Below are 18,704 nucleotides of genomic sequence, written 5' to 3'. Positions count from 1 at the left end.
CCGAACCTAATCATTTGGTTCGGCGCATGTAAAGATCGACGTATGAATCAGCTAGGATCGACAGATTTGTATTTGGGTCGACCCGCCGTTCTATTCGACTGCGCCAGTCGAATAGAACGGCAAAAGTTCGTCTTCGATTCAGACGTCGAACTTTTCATGTGCCGAACCAAATGCATACGTTACGTATAAATTATATGAATTATATCTATCCCAGAGGTCTGTGCATTCCATCGACTTGGCATGCGCAAAGGACTTTATTCTGAATAAGATGGCGGGAAAAGAGGAATGTGCTTGTTTTTCTTGTTTCGAAACAACTGAATATACTTGTCTGAAATGCAAAAGATTAAAAAAAAAAAAAAAGAATCTATTCTTGAAGTGCACACGCACTTCAAACCGACAGAAACTTTCCAATACAGGCTATATCAAAGGCGAAGCGTCAAGACTTCTCAGAACAAAATCTTCAAAAACAACATTTGAAGAAAACATTACTCTATTCAAACAGAAATTACGCAACAGAGGTTACCTCGATAACCTTATAATAAAACTCTTTCAGAAGTCAACCTCCGCGAAAGAATGTCGGCGTTACAAAACAAACTAAAAACCCGCAAAAACATTTTGAGATTTGTTATGGAATATCGCCCTTCTGTGCCTAACCTAAAACAATTCAGATGAGTAAATACAGGAGCCATAATCAGGGATGGAGATCATAAGCGTGGGGTCCACACGTCCCCATGAGTTGTACCAAAAAAATCTTTTTTTAGAAAAAATTGCCCCCCCCCCCCTCTCACGTCATAAACCCGCGTGAATACAAGCAAATGTGCGTGGGGCTACTACCTTTTATGTGACACGGAAAGCAGCTGAGAGAAAATTCACTAAAGATAAAAAAGTCCTTTCCTGTCTGAGTACATTTGAACGGGTAGAAAAAAATTAAATTTCTCCGCGCGCGATCCTGGCCGTTAACACGCATGCGCGTACGCGCGTATGGCGTAATTCTTTTCTAAAAATAGATTTTTTTGGTACAACACATGGGGACAGGCCCACAAGTCAAAATGGCATCTCGTTACGGTCTCCATCCCTGATTATGGCTCCTGGTAAATGACACTTGATAGAAAATCCGCCTCTGCTGAGGGAGATCTACAAAGACCCTTCCTTACTTACTTTCGTACAGAAAAGGGAGATCTTTGAAAGACGTACTCGTAAGAGCAAATTAACTTTGAAGGTCATATTCTTCCTATCTCGACAAGTAGGAGCCGTGTTTGGCCTGTCTTTATTATTTTACCAAACAAGCTCTTCCATGTCAGAATTCATCTTTCCCACCATTTTGAATCTTGCTGAGTAAAAACAACAGCCGCTGACCACGAAAATCTACTTTCTCATTTCAGCTTTAATTAAGTTCGACTTCAGTTAGGTTCGACGTCTGAACCAGCTGCCGAACTTAATTATTTGGGTCGACCTTAATAGGTATTAGGTTCGGCTCATGTAAAGTTCGACGTATGAACCGGGCCTGAAATCGACTAGTTGATTAATTATTTTGATAGTACCTTTCGATATCTGACTGCGATTGTAGTCAGTTTCGTCTGTTGTGATTGTTTAAAATTCTGATGCAGCTTTTAATAGTATATTCCCGAAATTGATTTAGAAGTCGAAGTTTAGAAAACAGATCCTGATCAGTTGCCGAGAAGGGACAATAAATCAACTTCAAATCAATGTTGATTCTTGGATGAAAATTACTCCCGTTGTTACTAACAAATGACAAGAACCAAAGATCCCTGAGAACATGTCTTTACAAAATTTAAATTTAACACCCCGCAAGTTTACAAATAATGAGACGACGTCCCTCGAAAATAAAAATTATGTCTCTGCTCGTCCTCTATGATTCTCAACACACGTGCGAAATTGGAATTCGAATATAAAGTAAGAGCATTCAGTTTCCTGTATGAATTAATTCGTGAGGAATGGTTTTTGTTTTTCTAATGAGAATAATGCTGCTGAATGCAAACATTTTCAAAACACAAACACTCCCGGGAACAATGTCAAGTAGAGTAACGTCATTATGTGGTAAATTAAGTCGCAGTCCCGCGACATTTTTTTAAAGGAAAAACCGGGCATGTATATGTTTCCCCGAAAAAAGTGGTTTTCAAAAATTTTAGACAAGTTTTATTCTTAATATCGGTTTGTACACGTATCAAACTCTTAAAACCGAGAAAAAAAAATTTGTTTCATAACACATTAATACATTAACACCGAAACTGTGGTCAGAATAAAAGGTTCGGATAATGGGAGATATTGATGGGAGATATTATTTATGTTGGTTAAGCACTCTTGTTAGAGATTCAAACAAAGAACCATATTTATTAAAATAAGTTAAATCTAGTGACCAATGCTATTTTGATCATCTTATTACGTCACGCATTGCGTCATTTCAGCCTATAACCAAATTGTGGTCAGAAAAAAAAAGGTTTGGAAAAATGGGAGATATTATCAGTTATGTTGGCTAAGAGTTATTGATAGGGCTTCAAAAAAAAAAAAAAATTTATTAAAGTAAGGTAAATAGTAGTGACCAATGCTATTTTGATCATCGTCATTTCAACAAAACGAGAACGTTATTGAGGCGTTATAGGAAGAACGACCAATATTAGACAAAACCACTTTGGTTATATCAGTTGTGAACTAAGTATCGATAGCTCTCCCAGGTGGGTCTATAATTAACTTGCTCAGTTAAGTCAATCGCAAAACAAAGAAAGTATAAGTGAGTAGACAGTATATTTTTTATGATTATAGTTTTTACCTTGTACGCGTATTGTGAAGTACTCTTACTTATGAAGCGAAGTGAAATAAAGCTTATGTTATGTTACGTTTATGTTAGTAATTCGGCTAGACTGAAGAACTGTGGTTCAGTGACCACACATAAATTTTTGAACTCGACTTTCGGTGGACTGGAGAAATTTCAAAACTGGTTAACGGAAATATTTCCGTTAGCTGCGTGGCACTCGTACTTGTAAATAGTCAAAGGTAAAATATAGTTCTCGAATACGAGTGTTGAGTGCCATTATGTTGAAATAATTCCAGACGTTTCGGGCTTAGCCCTTCATCAGTGGAAAAGTCATGGAGAAATTTCATTTTGAGTAAAGGTGTAATTTGATGGCTGATTCGAATTAATATGCCAAAAGCAGCGACTACCTACCTAAAGGCATCTAATTCCCAAAAGAAACGGTCTTTTAAGACGCTTAAAAGCGTACGCAGCTTGTATAACAAAACCAGTGTACATGTAGGTATGAAGTTAATAGATGAATGTTATGTTGAAACAATGGAAACTGTCATAGCGAAAAGCATAGCACAAATTTCGCAGGGAGATCGTTTCACGTCATGTTCGATTTTATCTGGAATGGATTGATTCCGTATGTATGTTTAAGCTTGCCAAAATGTCAGTATGAAGTAAAGTTGTTGAATTTGAAAGTTATGAGGTTTATTTCTCTTGGAAACGTCAGTATCAGGAAAAGGAATTACCGACTTAATCCCATCTCAGTTCATTCAGCTAAATATCAATAAATTTGCTGAATACCAATCATGACTATTAAAATAAAATTTCAGTTGACGAATATTCTGAAAACAGTCGAACCTGTATTAAGCAGTCATCCTCGGGGAATGGCTAAGAGACCGCTTAATACAGGTTGTACAGAATACGCGTCAAACACAATAAAAATGGTTTTGTTAACATTTGACTGATATAACCGGCTTTTGTGAACAGTTTATTCTCAAAAGCACCCACGAAATCACTCACTTGGCTCAGTAAAAAACTGCAGCGATAAAATGGTATGACAAAGAAGAACATGGTGTAGAAACGGACTAATCAGAATCATTGATACCAAGATCCTACAGTTAGGATTACAGGTCGAGCTAGAAATTCAAATGCCTGGCAGGCTGTTTGTTAACATTAATTCGAGACAGTGGTTTCCTTTTAAGAAAGTGGCCGTTTAAATGTACAATTCAAGACAACAGAAACAGTCCTTTTAGACCAAGACCGCTTGCCGACTACATCCTGCTCACAAAATTTATCAGTTTGTGTCAACAAGGTTGTATGGGGCTCTGGGGCTCTTTCAATCAGGTCAATGCAATAATAGATCAGAGTTGAGAGTTGTAATCAAGGGCACCATGCGTGATAATAACCATGTTTGTTTGAGTTACGATAATATTCTATTTTTATTTCCGCTGATCTAAGAGCTCGTTAATACGGAATAAGGGAAATGAAGCTATGATTATGAGATATAACGACGACTTACTTCGACTGTGACATACAGCCATATCCTTGTGCGGTCTGCTACAGCCGTGTTTCTTCATGAAGCCCTGAGGCATCCAACACCTAGCTCGTTTCACGAGTTATCATCTCCGGTTTTAATTTCGCCTCAGAAATTTAGATGTAGTAGCTTTTAGTCGTGAAGAAAATTAATTCCGCCTTTTATTTTCGAGGGGACGAGAAATCAGGCTGCTCAGCTGGGATAATGCCTGAGGTATTTTGTCTAAGGAAATAACACAGTATTGTAGCCGGACCTGACCTCGCCGCCAACCGACGACCCATCTGATGTAAAGTCCGACGACCACTTTCGCCGCCGGCGCCACCACTAAGAGAACGAGAACTTTACTAGTAGCGTTGCCAAAGGTCTTTAACAGATTACCAAACGGTTTGAGCTGACTCCTTTCTTATAAACTGACTTCTAGTAAGAAAAACTTTAATATTTCGCTTTGCATCTAGATCAGTGTAACTTTTATCTTCCAAAAATTCACACTTAAGGTGGGGGTAAACGTAAATTTGGATGTAATTTTAAGAGGTTTAAAGAAGGGATGAAAGAAAGAAAATTATTTTTGGACCAACAGACAGTTGCCCCCAACCCAAGAGCACACCAGGTTGGTAGGGGATTGTTTGGGTGTCCACATATCAATTTTTAACTTCAAATTCTATTTTTTAAACTACATCAAATCTTAGCTATTTCTTATTTCTCCCATTTTGACTCCTTTTGAGAAAAACTATCTCCTTCAAAAAATACCTAAAAATCCCCCCAAAATTTACAAAATGCCTCAAAACGTTGATTTGTGTTATGAGCTAAGGGTTTTTGTATTGCTTGAAACGCGAGATATTTCCGTTAAACCGATTTTAAGCAGCGTGAAAACGGCTTTCAGGCGTACCCGTGCCTTAATATGACGGATTCAATTTACGATTTCTTCGGACCAAACTCTGGCGCTTGAAAAGAGTACAATTCATTAATTTTAGCTAACTTTGTTTTTCAGTAAGTAGTTTGAATTGTGTGCGTATGTGTGTACGGTTTGTAGTTCTTGTAGTCTAATCTATTTTTAGCAATAATAGCCAATGACGCAAATGTCAAATGCTGATCATCCATTTGGTTTAACCTACAGTAAAAAACACGCGAGTAAGAACCTTAGTTTTAAGAACCTGTTAGGCTAAAATTTCTAATTTAGGCATCCTTTAAATAAGAACCTGTTAAGCTTTAAATCTAAATCAGGTTCTTATTCTACAGAAGTTATTTTAAAGAATTAGAACTTATAAGTAAAATAAACTCTCAGGGATTAGTTATAGCATACATGGGGAGCAGGGTTGGCGCAGTTGTTGAGCACTCGCCTTCCACCAATGTGGCCCGGGTTCGATTCCCGGACTTGGCGTCATAAGTGGGCTGAGTTTGTTGGTTCTCTACTCTGCACCGAGAGGTTTTTCTCCGGGTACTCCGGTTTTCCCCTCTCCTCAAAAACCAACATCTGATTTGATTTGATTTGTAATTATTTGATTTGTGAATATTAGCTTTCTTGGATTGTAAAGCGCCTTTGATCATTTAGATGTTAAAGGGCGCTATATTTTTATAGTAAATTCAAAACTACTTGATACCACTATATAACAATACTGTGTCAGTAGAGACTGGACTGTTCAAAGTGCCATGTTGTTTTCGCACTGTACTGGAGAGTACATGTATATTGTTATCAAGAAAATAAGAACCTGTTTATGAACCTATATAGCCTACATTTCTGTTAAGCACCACAGTTTATATAAGAACCTGTTGAGCCTAACTTGAAAAAATAAAGGTTCTTAATCGTGGGATTCAGTACTGTGTTCTGGATGACTTATTACTTAAATCATGGTCTTAGTATAAAATTTGTAAGAAGGCCATATGCAACGTGTAAGTTTCAAGTACAAGCTGGGAAGACTTGTCGGCTTAACTTGACGTTCTAAACCGAAAAGCGGATTTCACGCACCTATTGTGCACGTGAACAACTTTACATACACTAGCTCCCAAAAAAAAAAAACACTGAAAAACACACACAACTGACTGACGTACACTCTGTTTTTTTTTATAGGAACGTCTAATTTTGGAGCCATGGCTGAACGTTCTTATATGTTTTTTGCGATTTGAGGCTGAAAACGTTCTTAAGATGTTTTTAAATTACACGGTATACACTACATGTATTCAGTAAATCAATGCGGACGTGCTGAGATATGGAATCAAGAACTGCTGATTATGACAAACCGAGATGTGTGTCACCATTGTTAAAGTTATACAAAACATTGCCTTAAGTACTTTAGCTAAGTTACATTTGTTACCTTGATTTTATATACAGATTAGCAAGATAAAAACGTTCTTAATCGAGTCTCAGCCCGAGGAAAGTTCTTAATACGTTCTTAAAATTTTGGTTAATCTCAGCCTCAACGTTCTTACAAAAAAGGTTCTTATAAAAAAAACAGAGTGTATTGAAACAAGCCATTTAATGAACCGCTATTCCCCTATATAGTCCGCTAAAAACAACTACAGTTACAAAGAGTGACCATGCATGCATGTTTCACGGGTAAATGCAATATCCAGACATTTACTGACTACAATACAACAATTATTTACTCTCAGTTTGTTTGCAAAGCAATATTCTGTTTATTTCATGACGTCACCGTACAGCTCCATGAGGTCACAGAAAGCCAAAACGCATTATTGATAATATTGGCAATTAGCCATGTTAGCAATGTCAGCTTAAAAATGGTGTTTTGTTAATATACATGTTTTAAAACATATCGGATGATATGATAATGATGTTGGATACATCAACCCGTCGAATAACGTTACTCTTAATTTTTCTTGTTTTTAAAAAACATATCATTGCATTTGAGCTAAATCTCTTCGTATACAGTGGATCTAATTGCACCGACAATTTAAACAGTTCTTGTTATTATGGGCTTCTTAACACACACCCCACACACACAAAAAACCAGTAAAATACAAAATCCAGTGCCTAAAAACTTCCCAGATGAACTATAATATACTAGCAAGCAATAATCAGACGCAGGCACGTGGTATAACTTTGAAAGTCTGTCGTATCTTCGGTATTACACCGGTAGTCACTAATTTTTTCACGACCATAAAATTCAATGCTAATGTTACTTATAACAAGGTACCTTAAAATGTTTGCAGACTTTGGACGTTCTCTGAAACTTGACGTATTGGCAATTTCACCGTTTTTTAGAAACAAAGAAGGAAAATTAAGTCCTGTTCGTCATAAAACAAACAAAACATTCGACGTTTTATGGAATTTGTCCGGTTCCAGCAATATTACCCAGCTATTAATTTCCCTTTAATTCGACTTGAAACTAACAGGAAAAATTAAGCCGCCTTGTTTCGTCATGAGAAACAATATTGCTTTCAAGAGTTCTCTCCGACGTGCGTCAGAATCTGAACTGAAATACTCCGCTGCCGCCATAAATAAATGCAGATATCAGCCTCAAGATTACACTGAATGAGTTTGTTATGTAAAAACTTTGCCGTTAATCATTGACACGTGCCGGGAGACTTCAGTACCACACTTGATAATATTGGCAATTAGCCATGTTAGCAATGTCAGCTTAAAAATGGTGTTTTGTTAATATACATGTTTTAAAACATATCGGATGATATGATAATGATGTTGGATACATCAACCCGTCGAATAACGTTACTCTTAATTTTTCTTGTTTTTAAAAAACATATCATTGCATTTGAGCTAACTGATCTCTTCGTATACAGTGGATCTAATTGCACCGACAATTTAAACAGTTCTTGTTATTGTGGGCTTCTTAACACACACCCCCCCCCCCCCCCCCACACAAAAAACCAGTAAAATACAAAATCCAGTGCCTAAAAACTTCCCAGATGAACTATAATATACTAGCAAGCAAGAATCAGACGCAGGCACGTGGTATAACTTTGAAAGTCTGTCGTATCTTCGGTATTACACCGGTAGTCACTAATTTTTTCACGACCATAAAACTCAATGCTAATGTTACTTATAACAAGGTACCTTAAGATGTTTGCAGACTTTGGACGTCCTCTGAAACTTGACGTATTGGCAATTTCACCGTTTTTTAGAAACAAAGAAGGAAAATTAAGTCCTGTTCGTCATAAAACAAACAAAACATTCGACGTTTTATGGAATTTGTCCGGTTCCAGCAATATTACCCAGCTATTAATTTCCCTTTAATTCGACTTGAAACTAACAGGAAAAATTAAGCCGCCTTGTTTCGTCATGAGAAACAATATTGCTTTCAAGAGTTCTCTCCGACGTGCGTCAGACTGAATCTGAAAATACTCCGCTGCCGCCATAAATAAATGCAGATATCAGCCTCAAGATTACAAATGAGTTTGTTATGTAAAAACTTTGCCGTTAATCATTGACACGTGCCGAGAGACTTTGTACCCACACTTGCACCATCTGAATAACATCAGCCGCTAACAAACCGTATAAAAAGGAGCAACTTTACTTCGGTTTCTTCATTGCGGCCAAGAAGGCTCTCCGCGAAAGGCATACTGCACACCGGCCAGCTCAGGAAATCGTTTTCGTCGTGTGTTGGATTCTCGACTCAAATCTACAGCTTTGTTAAGGTACAGGCTTTTTTCTTTTACATTCGAAGTATATATCGCCCATCAGTCTCACTTTATTTTTCTAAGATGAGTTTAAACTGCGGTTTTCAGCAGTTAATCCAAGTTTTCATGTTGTTATTTATTAGACTGAGCTTCTTTATTTTCCTGTTTTAAACGCGTAACGATGAACATACGTTAGCCAAAGAATGACAGAAAAGGCCTTCCCTGTTTTCATCTTTAGAAACGAGGTGGTTTTTAAGTTGCAAGCGAAGTTCTTCTTCAAGCGAAGACAATTTAAATATCTTTTTTAAGTGTGTAGCTCTTTTTGGAACCTTTCTTTAACAAACCATTGCCATTACTTCAAGTACATTTTATGTGTATACCGAGCTATGTCATTTCACTGTAACCTGCTATAACTTTAAATGTTCAAAGTTTGCTGTACGGGACGAACTTTGTGTGTGAGCTACAAGATAAAGTAAAGTTATCGGTCTGTTGTAAACCTTCACTTAAGATTAAAGACATGTTAAAAACATATTAATGGCGACGATCATGAAGTACCTGGCTGGTCAAAATTCACTTTTATCCGGATTTGAGTTTACTAAATCGATGTACTCAAAAAGTTTCAGCCAAACTTTCAGTTTAAAATGAAGTATGTAGAATTTGATTGGCTCTCTGTCTATGTTTACTGTTGGAATGTGCGATACTCGGAGAAACGATTCACCTAATGGCTCCCTTAAACTTTTTAGCGAATCAAAAAACCTACCGAAACTCAGTCACAGACTCACAAACTAAAATATATCATATTTTAGCTGTCAAAGTAAAAACCTTATCTATAACAGTCTTTTTCTCATTTTTTGCGTTGACGGCAGTTAAATGAGACAGTTTTTTCTTAGGGTGCGTTCGATCGACCCTTCTGATTTAGGAATAGAGATACATACAATGATTACTATAGAAATCCCTCATTTGAGGTTTTTGTAGTCGCTCGAGTAAAAAATCGCTTTTACATTATCGTGACTGTCAGCGAAAGTTTGCAGAAATGGCTTCCCAAATTTACTTAAAAAGATAAATCAAACAACTACTTTCTAATATTCTTATTCTGGAATACGGTTAATCGAACGCAACCTTAGCTGGGCTAATATTCTTATTCTGGAATACGGTCGATCGAACGCAACCTTAGCTGGGCTTTCTAACGGCATTTTAATCTTATATCATTCAACCAGGTGTAAAGTGAGAGGGGATAACCACGAACAGCATGAAGGCAACAAGGTTTGCGGAACTCTTTACTTTCTAGTAATCCATATTTATTAAATTGCCAATTAATATTTCTCGTGTTTGTACTCCTGAGGCCAGATCACACGAAGCCCTTCCAAGTGAACATGTATATTGAGGATTGTTTCTTAATAACAATAGACTTTTGTAACATATACTGAACAGTATACCGCTCATTGCAATACCGAATGAATGCAAAATATTGATTCTGTGTGTATTTTTACACTTACTATAATATTAATGCTTCGTATTAACTAAATCTGACCTTTTTCTGGTTTTCCTAATTCTTTAGCATTACCTGACAATTCAATTTTAACTGCAAACCGCGAAATTTCAGTCAACTCATGCATGTTTTATCGTGTTGGCATTCGTGAGAAGAGATTATTTTTTACTGTCATTGATTTCTGCCTGTTCCTGGCAGTACTAACAAAACGTCTGAAGAAGAGCTTAAAGCCCCTTTCTTTTAAAAGGATGGTTTACGTTTTATTTTTTTAAACTCCCATTTCGTGTAGTCAAGGATATTCATTGTTACGGGGAATCTCTGTTCAGAGCTTCTTTTAATGCCCTGTAACAACCCATGCAGTTGGAAATTGGCTGTCCAGTTTAGTAGTCTAGTGAAGGGAGAATTGACTTGGTTTTTCACTTGTTTTCCTTGTTTAGCTTTCTTCTCCGTATTGCAGTAATTCTTGCTGCGTATGAAGTGCATCAGGCCAGTTCTACAGCTTTCCGGGATTTATTGAACACGCTCAAATTGAAAAACTGTGATGCCTTTAATAAACGCTTACTATGTGCCCAGCTGCCGTACCGCACGTTTGATGGCACATGCAATAACCTTTGTAACATAAATCGTGGAGGCATCTTTCAACCACTGGAACGTTTGGACACCCTGAAGAAACCTACTGCTTACGAACCGGGTTTCAAACCTCGACGTTCTGTCACAGGCAAAGAACTCCCAAACGCGAGGAGAGTAAGCGTGGGGGCGTTTAGATCCGACAATGGAAACATCAACGGGGCTCCAGATTTTACCCACCTGGTTATGACGTGGGGACAATTTCTAGATCACGACATCACCTTGACTGAGATGGAGGAAGCAGAATGTGGTAGCAATGTTAAGCCGTGCCCACAAAGACCAGGATGCATTGGAATCGATATCCTCAAAGGAAATGAACTCGGAGTTGACAAAACTTTTCAGTGTATTCCTCTTAGGAGGTCATTCCAAAACAAGTTTGGCAATCAGGTTGGTTGTGTTATGTTACAAATTGTAGATTGAAATAGTAATAATTTTTTCAACGCATGGCACTTCTTTAAAATTACATGACCAGGTTTTAGCGCGACCTTCAGAATACTAGTAGAAAAAGATCATTGTGAAAAAACCTGAGTAACTGGTTATTTTTCCTAAAGGGAAGGGAGAGTTGGGAAGAGAGGAAGGGTTTTCGTTTCGTCCCCATCCCCCCTCGCCCCTTCCCGAAAAGCCCCCGGTCAATTGGGTATAACACTGGATAAGCCAACCTTAAAGTTTGCAATCATCGATTTAATATGATCATTTATTATTCTGGCCCAAACAAAAGCTCCTACAGTTCCTTACATTAACACTTCGTTAATCTCACTAACCTGTTAATGCAACAAATTTTCTTCTATACGTTGATATCAACACTCGAAATGCCTGGTGGTTCAAATGAAAAAGCTAAGGAACATTGTCTTCTTTTTACTGTATTTGATAACAGCTCTAAAAATTGCGGTTGTCTTCCAATTTATGCTACCATCCTCTGTTATTGTTGTTGTAACTGCTATCTTTGGCTTTCTGAAATTTTTGAAGCCAACATGCACCCAATCCGTTAACACGACCAAACATGATTGAGAGACCCAACCTTTGTCGAATTCATGGCGTACGTTTTTTTCCCCAAGAGGGAGTGGATAGTATGATATATGTATATATACATATATCCATGTGCATGGGTGAGACCAATATTGGCAGTTATTTCAAATTTAGGTCGGTTTTACACAATTTCTTTTTCTTTTGTTATATTTGAAAATAAAACATTCCTGCATCATATCATTTTTCTTTATCAGATAAACATAATAACTTCCTATATTGATGCATCAAACGTGTATGGATCGACCAAGGAGTTAGCTAACAGGCTTCGTGCCAAAGGGGGCCTTTTGGATGTTCGTTTCTTCAATAACTCTAGAGATCAGCCTGTTCTTCCACCGGATGATGAAACTTTCTGCAGATCTGTTAACCGGGAAGAGGAACCTTGCTTTCTAGCTGGTGACGTTCGAGCAAACGAAAATCACGGTAAGCCGCGATAGCGGGGGCGGATTGATATCTGCATGTGTTTTGATCGGGGCCAGATTAACAAAGGCCTTCCAAAGTTAAAGTGCTTCTTACCCCCAAATGTCTTCCTCTTTGCACCTGTTGGAAACATATTGCGCTATTTGGCGCCTTTTACAGCCAAAACTTGACTTTTTATAGACTGTAAAAGTTACGAAATCTAGCTGCCATCATCTGTCCCGTGACCAAGCTAGTAAGAGGCATGGGTCTATTCCTTACTTGACGTCACAAACTGATTAGCATTGTATTAAGTCTTTGTGAAAATGCATGCAAAGCAGTTTGTGACGTCATGTAAGGAATAGACCCATGCCCCTTACTAGCTCGGTCATGGGACAGATGATGGATAGATTTCGTAACTTTTACAGCCTATAAAATGTCAAGATTTAGTTGAAAAAAGGCGCAAAAAGGCCCAATGCGTTTCGAACAGGTGCAAAGATTTATTTAAGCCAAAACAAATTTGGGGGTTAGGTGCACTTTAAGATGTACCCAATATATGTATTGTTTACTCACAATAGTCTGCTGGTATTCTATTTTCAAGAAAGGATACTTAGGACAAATCTTAACTTAGGAGGGTGCTTCCTGAACTGTAAGACGTTTGAGAATCTTCATTTAATCTCCTCTTTTAAGCTGACGCAAATTCACTGGTTTAGTGATATTTATCGGAGTAAATGGCAAATTCTTTTCTTCTTTGCTGTTCGAGAACTAAAGAATACAAAATACAAAACCAAACCGATACATTTTTAAAACAACTAAAAGAAAACCAAAAAATCCCACTTTTAGTACTGTCATACGAAATACATTGACACGACATCCTCAGTCTTCTTATTGTTATTATTATTATTATTATTATTATTATTATTATTATTATTATTATTATTATTAGATCATGTGAAAGAGTTCGTGTTTCTGTTACCAGTTACCCGGTTTGCAAAAGCTAGATACAAATGGGTTGTTGTCCTTTGTAACTGCCAACTAACGGTGCTTCTTCCCCATTGGCAGCTCTGACGACAATGCATGTTGTTTGGGTTCGCGAACACAATCGTATAGTCACAGTTCTGCGTACACTGAATCCCCACTGGAGTGACGAGAAGCTGTTCCAGGAGGCGCGTAAGATTGTAGGTGCTGAGATGCAACACATTACCTACAATGAGTGGCTTACAGTGTTCTTCAGTAAGAGTGTGGTAAGATCTGTGATATTCTTACATTAAATTGACTCATGCAATTTATTCTATGAAACTGATAACGTTTAGAGCGGTTTCCAACTGAGTGTCGTAAAACCAAAACCAAAGTAATTGCTCGGGCTATTCGCAAGAGATGTGAAAAAAACACTGACGAGCCAATCAGAATTCGAAGCAAATACATGTAACTGGCACCAGCTGCGGGAAAACGAGCACAGCAAAAACACGATTGGTTTTGCTTCTCACTGGTTGAGAAGTAGCGTGAGTCTTTCTAACCAATCACAGCGCGTGGTAAAGCAAAACCAAACCAAACGCGAAAATTTCTTTCGACACTCAATTGAAAACCGCTCTAAATTGTAGTCTAAAGGAATTTGCGAGAGATTTCTTTGTTGCAAATTTATAGGCGAGCTACCTGCATAAGATCTAAATAAAAATTTATTCTACAGGGTTGGAGAAGGGGACACAAAAAAGTTATGTTCGGAGAGATATTGGGAAGGTTGAATCTTACACATTCACAAAGTATAACTTTACCAGAATAGTTCCCCTCAGAGACCCGGGGAGAGATACCGAGATATAGCAAGAGAAGATCCTCTCCTGGATATAGAGAAAGAGAGAAAAACAACAACAACAAGCAACAGACAGACAAACAGACAGACAGGCAGAACTTAATCGAGCAAATCAGAGTAATATACTCAACATTTCACGATTAACCACTGATCCGGTACTTAACCATTTCTGTCACTCTTTATTCTTTTCTATAGTTACAAAGAGAAGGCCTTTTGTTGGAGCCAAAGGGGAAGTTTTATACCCAATACGACCCTACAGCGAGTTCACAAATGCTCAACAGCTTCTCTACGGCTGCACTGCGAATGGGCCATACTCTGGTTCGGAACAGATTTGACCTGCGCGACCAAAATTTCAGACGAGGAGGCTTTGGTCGAACGGGATTTGCAATTCCTACTGCAGATTTTTATATTCCAGCCCCATTTTTCGAGGAAGGAAACAACCCATTTGGAGGAATTTTGCTAGGGCTGGTTCTTTTCAGAGCTCAACAAATTGATAGGTCAGTATTTAATAGGAGCAGACAAAAAAATTACAGGCCAATTTAAAAAAAGAGAGAGAGAAAAGTGAGAGAGCGAGTACAATGTAACTGAGTGTGTAACTCTTTATTTACCCTCGATGTCTCAACCAGTAACCCTTGGTAACTGTGCTTTTCATGGAATTGAACCGAGCATTAAATTAAACACGCGAGGAAGTATATGAAATGTTAGAGCGGTTTCCAAATTAAAGTAATTAAGTGTCGTAAAACCAAACCCAAAGTAATTACCCTGGCCAATTTCAACAGATATGATGTAAAAAACACAATGAGCCAATAAGGATTCGAAGCAAATACATGTAGCTGGCCATGGCGCCAAGCGCGGGAAAACGCGTTCGGTGAAAACACGATTGGTTTTTGTTTGAATTCCGATTGGTTGAGAAATAGGCGAGAGTTTTGTAAACCAATCACAGAGAGTAGTAATGCAAAATCGAAGCAAACTGGCAAAATTACTTTAGACACTCAATTGAAAACCGCGCTAGCCTTACGAATGCCTTAATGTCTTTACAGGGTATTTGTTGACGCCATAAGAGAGAGACTTAATTTTGAGGGACCGGAATTTAATGGAACATTCGGCGATCTACCTGCCATAAATATTCAGCGTGGCCGAGACCATGGTTTGCCAGGATACATCAAATACAGAGAGGCTTTCGGAAGAAAGCCAGCTAAAAGCTTTGATGACCTTGCAGACACCATACTTATTGACGACCGGAGAAGACTTGAACAAATTTACAACGGTAAAGTTGAGGATGTGGACTTATTCACGGCCGGCATTGTTGAGATCCCTGATAAAGGAAGCACGTTTGGTCCCACCTTCACTGGTATTCTAACGAAGCAGTTCCAAAATATTCGTGAGGGCGACCGCTTCTGGTACGAAAGAGAACCAGTCTTCACACTCCCTCAACTGAAGGAGATAAAAAAAGCGACAATCTCTCGAATAATATGTGACAACGCAGATGGTGTATCCAGAATTCAGAGGGATGGGTTCCGTCCGGCAACCTCCGGCAACCCAAGGGTTTCCTGCCAAGATTTGGAATTCGTCGACTTGCTTGCCTTTAAAGAAGGTAACACTACATTTCTTTAATTAAACAAAATGCAATAGGCTGGAATTAGCCGACGCGCTGGCCACACAGGGAATCCTTTTCCGTTTTCTTCAGTTTCTCTAGTGCACGCCATCCTGTTACGAAAAGTCACTTTTAGCAGGGAAGGCAATTTTTAAGCGATAGCAGGACACAGGAGCTATGTTTTTGAAAAGAAAATTTTAAATGAGTCATTTTCAGTTGCACCAGTTGTTTTTTCAACAACTTCTAGATTATAACTGGCGATGATGCGTGCACTAAATGATAAAACCATTGACCTGTCTAAATCGAATTCTCGCAATTTTCAGAGTGGGGGGGGAGGGTTAAACAAAAAGCGGTGTACCGTTATTAATAGTATGCTATAACGTTTTGTTTTCTAGGTTCTGGTGAATCAGATTGAGCCGTGGAAGGTGGTGTGCTGAATGCTTCTGTTGGTGCCTAGAACCTGTAGGGACATACAAGCTGATTTTACCATTTACCATTTACCATTTCAAGACGCATTTAATTCTGTAATCGTTTTCACCTAAGCCGCTTTAATCTTGTATACTTTGCACATTAAGATTTACAAACAGCAATATATAATTTTATCGTTATTCCTGGCTGCTACTGGCCATTGTAAGTTTACAGCTGATGTGAAAAAAGAAAATGAAATGAAATTTGATCAAATCTGTGGCCTACCCGCCATTTCAGCTTTCTTGGCCTGTTAGCAGTTGTCAATGGTTTTGTAACAATGCTCGGGGTCATTGAGATTGAAGATAGTGTAGTTCTAGAGAGCTCTGGCTATTGTTTAACAATTGGTTCATACGTAAGCGTGCGTATATCGAGTCATGATGCCGAATGCTCCTGGCAAGTTTGGATAGCACAAAAGAAGCGTAAGCTTCTTGAGAGTTTTCCACACTTTCAAAAGTGCATCATAACTCAATATACACACAGCTGACTGCGTAAGCCAACACACCGTACGGAAAAAAAGACGGCTTTTGTACATTTTACCACAATACCTTGCAAACCTAACATAGGTAATAGGCATAGAAAGCCTTATTTATTTATTTTTTTCGAAATTCGTTCCTGTAATAGCAACATTGTGTGCGTTAGAATTGAAGTACGTTTTTGTACGTCTTTAGGAGCGTTTTTATGGCTTTTGTACGCTAAGAAAACCGAGATAGTTAAATGTACCGATCGTCATATTTTTCGGTACGGTGAATAGGCCATATCCGAGCTGCTGTGAACTTCACTATAACATATCAAAACGAGTTTTGTTTGCATATGAATGAAAACTAATTTTCATAACAAAAAATTTGCACTTAGCCTCGCTTTCATGAGGCTCAAAGCAACTCGGAAATGGTCTATTGTTTTATGGCGTTGCCAGTGCAGACTGAAATGAGCGCAGACCTACGGCGAACAACTTGTTAAAAGCAGGGGGAAAAGTCGAAAAAAGAAAAACATTCACACAAAGTAACTGCTATGAAATGAAAAAGGTTTGAGCTTCTTTTGTGAGATAGGTTTTTTGTGCTTATAACATTTAATTCTTTGTCCATTTTCTCGCCCTAGCTAGTCCATCAGCGCAAGAAAAAATATTCTGTCAAACAAGAAACAGGTCCGCTCACTGTTCGCTTACGCTATCAGCGTCGTTCAACAAGATTATAATGTGCGCTTACGTGTTTTAAATTTCATTTTTTAGATTCGCTAGTTATGTAACAAGTTATATTAATCAAGTAACGTTTATGCTGTTTGAAATAAATTTGCTGAGAAAATAACTGTCTCCAGTCAGTTTGACTTTGCCTGAACACGTGACACTTGAATTTCTTAAGATCTAATTCACATTTCAGTTTGCGTTCATTCAAATCATTACAGCTAAAACTCTTTGTCAGAAATGTAGGTTAACAATAAGTTTCTCACACACGCCAGAGTACGTACCACTGCAACTGAAATGACAGATAATTAGGTGGTATAATAAGACCGTATACATCACGAATATTTAACAATTATTCCACGAGCGCGCGTTGGATATGAGATGATAGATAGCCAACGAGGAGCGTAGCGCCGAGTCGGCTATAATTATCTCACATCCAACAAGCGCGAGGGGAATAATTGTTTTATTGAAAACAATCGAGAAATGTTGCTAGATCCTACTGATTTTGCTTTGCAAGAACAACCAGAAGACAATTTAATGGTCGCTATTTCTTGGGCATAATGGCTCATATAATGGCTCATTATGGCATAATGGCTCATATACCATGGCTACTAAGCCAATTAAATCTTTGGAATTGCATTATACAATGATTAGGACTGTGTAGTGACCAGTACACGTTTACACACTAGCGACATAATGGCATAACGAAAAGATAAGTTTTATCTCTATGTTGTCATGTTTCAGTGCTACGTAATTATGTTATGTTGTCAAACTTGTATCATGGCCATCGCCCAGAATGCCGCGACACATCCGACATAAATTTTCATTTGCATTTGCGTGACTTCGCCCTTATATTATGAGTAGCGAGGAAGTGCGAAGGAAAGCGAAGACTGAGGTCATAAGGACCTGAAAAGAGGTGGTGGCTATGGCGATGAATTGATTGGCCATATGCTACAAATGAAGAAAGATGAGATCCCGCGTTCCGCCGTCGACTGCAGCTCCAGCTTTCAATGGAATCGTTAAAATAATGGTAGAGTTTTGTTTACAATAACCCTACTAGTGCACAGAAACTAGTATTATTTTTATATTTGGCTGCGGATGGCTAGGATGGAATTAAATTGCAACTTGAAAAAAATCGGCCAACCTTTTCAAATTTTTCCTGTGTATTTTAGAAAGGTTTCGGCTAAAAAATGCATTGACGTTAAAAAACTTGACGTTAAAAAACAGGTTCTTTGTCA

General features: G+C 38.1%; 1 protein-coding gene across 1 annotated transcript; it reads left to right on the top strand.

The window, feature by feature from the left end:
• The first annotated feature begins 8,783 nt into the window (after positions 1-8,783).
• LOC146463001 (peroxidasin-like) lies at positions 8,784-17,590 on the top strand. Its single transcript, XM_085084943.1, has 8 exons — positions 8,784-8,903; positions 10,103-10,148; positions 10,812-11,388; positions 12,222-12,447; positions 13,483-13,664; positions 14,423-14,724; positions 15,268-15,821; positions 16,217-17,590. Exons 2-8 carry the CDS (start codon positions 10,135-10,137, stop codon positions 16,234-16,236), a joined length of 1,875 nt encoding a protein of 624 aa, XP_084941069.1. The 5' UTR covers positions 8,784-8,903; positions 10,103-10,134; the 3' UTR covers positions 16,237-17,590.
• Positions 17,591-18,704: the final 1,114 nt, after the last annotated feature.

Source organism: Pavona decussata, unplaced genomic scaffold, assembly GCF_977016875.1.
Source record: "Pavona decussata unplaced genomic scaffold, jaPavDecu1.1 SCAFFOLD_182, whole genome shotgun sequence".
Lineage (NCBI taxonomy): Eukaryota > Metazoa > Cnidaria > Anthozoa > Scleractinia > Agariciidae > Pavona > Pavona decussata.
This window is presented reverse-complemented; position numbering and strand designations above follow the sequence as displayed.

Excerpts from the sequence above, each read along its gene's own strand:
- LOC146463001 (XM_085084943.1), top strand. Across the intron at positions 11,389-12,221 it reads AAAACAAGTTTGGCAATCAG|ATAAACATAATAACTTCCTA; the intron begins GTTGGTTGTGTT and ends TTTCTTTATCAG. Across the intron at positions 12,448-13,482 it reads TCGAGCAAACGAAAATCACG|CTCTGACGACAATGCATGTT; the intron begins GTAAGCCGCGAT and ends CCCCATTGGCAG.